This window comes from Leptosomus discolor, chromosome 1 (assembly GCF_034619465.1).
Source record: "Leptosomus discolor isolate bLepDis1 chromosome 1, bLepDis1.hap2, whole genome shotgun sequence".
Taxonomy (NCBI): domain Eukaryota; kingdom Metazoa; phylum Chordata; class Aves; order Leptosomiformes; family Leptosomidae; genus Leptosomus; species Leptosomus discolor.
In genome coordinates, this window is record NC_141391.1 from 116,494,408 (window position 1) to 116,498,159 (window position 3,752).

Below are 3,752 nucleotides of genomic sequence, written 5' to 3' on the forward strand. Positions count from 1 at the left end.
CTCCTCTCCCCTGCCATGCAAACACACCCTTCTCAACATCATGACCAGGGAGAAAGAGGAGGCCTCTATTCTGGAAACAGAGCATCCCACTTAGTGCTAGCCAGGAAAATCTGTCTGGAGCCAAAATAATTTCTAATGATGTCTGAGGTTCTTTTAAGTTTGAGGCCTATAGTCTTTTAAGATGGCAAAAATCAAGACTTCCTGGAGACTAAGGATGCACTTTCTAAATGTTTTTGCTTTTTCAACAGGTAACTGCTACTGGTAAAGATTACCTTTAAAAGGGAACATGGATTTAATAAACTCTACTGAACAAAACAGTACATCAGAAGAACTATTCAAATGGGTGACATCTAAGATTCTCATTTCCATTACCCTGTCTGTGCTTGCACTAATGACAACGGCTATCAATTCTCTCGTGATGACTGCAATAATTGTGACAAGAAAGCTCCACCACCCCGCCAACTATCTAATCTGCTCTCTTGCAGTGACTGATTTCCTTGTGGCAGTCCTAGTGATGCCCTTCAGCATTGTCTATATTGTAAAGGAGACTTGGATCATGGGGCAAGTGGTGTGTGACATTTGGCTGAGCGTGGACATTACATGTTGCACATGTTCCATCTTGCATCTATCTGCCATTGCTTTGGACCGGTACAGAGCAATCACAGATGCTGTGGAATATGCACGGAAAAGGACACCTAAGCATGCTGGCATCATGATTGCAGTGGTATGGATCATATCTATTTTTATCTCCATGCCACCTTTGTTTTGGCGGCACCAGACAACCAGCAGGGATGATGAATGCATCATCAAACACGACCACATTGTTTTCACCATTTACTCAACTTTTGGCGCCTTCTACATCCCCCTGGCCTTGATTCTGATCCTTTATTATAAGATATACAAGGCAGCAAAGACATTTCACAGAAGAAGTGTCAGCCGGATCATAAGGGAGGAGGTAAATGGACAAGTCCTTTTGGACACAGGCGAAAGAAGCACCAAATCAGCTTCAATGCCCAGCACAGCAGAGAAGACATCAGATCCCCTGGTGAACTGTGATAAAATCAATACCACCCTACGAAGCCCCAGGTCTGAATCTAAGCATGAGAAGTCCTGGAAAAAGCAGAGAATTTCTAGCACAAGAGAGCGAAAGGCAGCAACTACGCTGGGTCTGATCTTGGGGGCATTTGTGATCTGCTGGCTCCCTTTTTTTGTAAAAGAAGTAGTTGTTAATACCTGTGAAAGATGTCACATCTCAGAAGACATGTCTAATTTCCTAGCATGGCTGGGATATATAAATTCCCTTATTAACCCCCTAATCTACACAATCTTTAATGAAGATTTCAAGAAAGCCTTCCAGAAGCTTGTGCGGTGTAGACAATACCTTTAAGAGCTTTTGTTCATATAAGGAGAACATACTCATTGTTTTTTAACCTGTATAAAATTATATAACTGAGATGACTTTTGTTGTGTTTAAGGAAAAGCACCGAGACTCTGCATTTACATTACGACTTTTTTGTATCAGTAGTACCGAGAGCATAAACTGCTCAAGTTTTAAAGAGATGGATCATCTGGGATCAGTTTTGGTCTGGAAAAAGAGGGTAGCATATTGTAGCTCTGATCCAGTTGGGATTTGCACAGCTGCCTAGCCTGAAGCATAAGGTATTACCTTAAATATGAAGGAAATATGTAGACAAAATTTTAAAAAAAAGTAACCCTCAGTCATCAATGAAATTTTAAGTAAAACACCACACAGGTTTTAAACCCTAATAGCAAATAAGAAGATAGAAAATACACCTTGGAATTAAGGCATGATTTTATTAGTTTGGCACAGGCCTGCAGCATAGAGCCAAGCCATTCCCAGCGAAGGGCAGTAGCTTTAAACATATCTAGCATCATCCTATGTTGATTAGCTGAGTGCAGCTGCAGCCCTGCCTTTCCTGTAGATGAAGGACTTCCCTGTGTTATGCCCTCGCAGCACCTCAGCAGCAGGCAAGGTGCTTTCATGGGTTACCAGTTTCATAGCAAGCCAATGTTGTGAGCCCTCTGCCATTGTGCACCCACAACAGACATGAACATATCCCCATGGGAAACAGGCAGACACCTGGGGCACCTCTGGTGAGCTGGGTACACATAGTGCCTGGTGCTCTGAGACACCACTTCAGGAGGGACTAGGGAGGGTGAGATCATAAAAAGCAGCTGGTCCTCCTTATGGGGACGTTAGAAGGGAGAGAAGCATGAGATACTCCTTTCTTCATGTCCTCATCCCTACCTCACACACCTGGCCAGCCATGGCCCCTGTGACTTTCCACCAAACGCAGCCACACAGTTTGTGTCAGGGCCCCCACACTATTGCTGGTGGTGTGTGGCTTAGTGAGGTTTGGCTGAGGGCCACCTAATGACAGGTTGACAGCTCTGGCTCAGCCAGTTCCACAATCCCAGAAGACCAATGTCCCCTACGTCTTTTCTCACCTGCTTCAAGAGGGCGTGCACTCTCTTTCCAAGCATATGAGAAAGCAGAGACCAACCACAGCACTGGCAGCGTGGGTCTCTGGAAAAGGCTGTGCAGCAGCTTCTCCAGTAAGGACGGGGGGAGTGACCTCAGTATGCAGTGCAAACCTGGGCAGGGGATCCTGTGGGATGCTCACTGGCTGTCACCTTTAAACCCCTCATTCACCTAGAGCATCTAGTCCACGTCCCCAGTTCCAGCAGAGCCAAAAGGACCTTGTAGGCACTCCAGCCAGCCCTAGCCAGCTGGTTCAGTCAAAGATAATCATAATGCACAAATCCCTTTGTGGGCTGCCTTCTAAGGCCTCAGAGCTGGCATCTTGTCCAGTCTTGATTTACATGCTCTAGATGCCAAGGCACAGTGCTAATGAATGCAAGAACAGCCCTTGCCCCAAAACCAGCAGTGCAAGTTTGCCGACAGCTAAGGGTACTAACAGAGCAGTGAGCATTTACTCCTGACTGCAGATGAGTCGCTAAGAGCCACATCAGAACCCAGGGATGGGGTTTGCACTTTTCTGGACAAAGATTCAGGCTGTGTCTCTAGGACTCCGGCTTTGAATTCATTGCCAGCCATTTGATGCTGCCTAGCAGGAACAGGGACTTGAGGGTCCTTACAGGAATTACAAACCCCCACTGTCAGCAGCAGCAGTCCCCTGCAAAGGCGCTCTGGTTTGGCACGTGGGCCACCACAAAGGGCCACCACAAAGAAGCTGAGACATGAGAGCACTATGCACACCCTTAGTTTGGGAAAGGTATCACTAGTCTTTGCAGTTGTTCTTCCAAGAGACTTGCAGTGGTTTGCATTAGACAAGAAAACCCAGAAAGAAGCCATCACTGTTGTTTCTCTCTCCCCCTCTCACTTTCCTGTATTACAGATTCTGGAGTTTAGTATTTTTTGTATTTTGCCCACTAGCTACCACCTGACACAACAGCTGTCAGAGGTGTTTCTTGCAAGATGGTAAGGTTTGAAACCTGAGATACTGAACTAAATTTTTTTTCATCACTTGCAATTTACTGTATTCTGCTTTCAGATCAAGGTCCAAATGAGATGATATTCAGAAGTACTAGAAACGGTGCATTTGCTTTCCTGTTGATTTTAACCCAGCCAGGAATCAAATGGAAAGTTCACTTGTCATGCCGCGTAGCTCTAGCGCAGCAGTAGCACAGCTAAATTATGAAGATCCTAGGATGCGACAGAATGGAATTTGGCTCATGCTCAGTGCAAGCTAGTGCACTTTACTACCATT

The 3,752-nt window shown here is 45.4% G+C and overlaps 1 protein-coding gene across 1 annotated transcript; it reads left to right on the forward strand.

Annotated features, from left to right (window-relative positions):
* Positions 1–286: 286 nt before the first annotated feature.
* Positions 287–1,387, forward strand: HTR1F (5-hydroxytryptamine receptor 1F). The gene has a single exon (XM_009962100.2). The coding sequence runs from the start codon at positions 287–289 to the stop codon at positions 1,385–1,387; it is 1,101 nt and encodes a 366-aa protein (XP_009960402.1).
* Positions 1,388–3,752: the final 2,365 nt, after the last annotated feature.

Coding starts and splice junctions, on each gene's coding strand:
- HTR1F (XM_009962100.2), top strand. CDS start 287: ATGGATTTAATAAACTCTACTGAACAAAACAGTACATCAGAAGAACTA.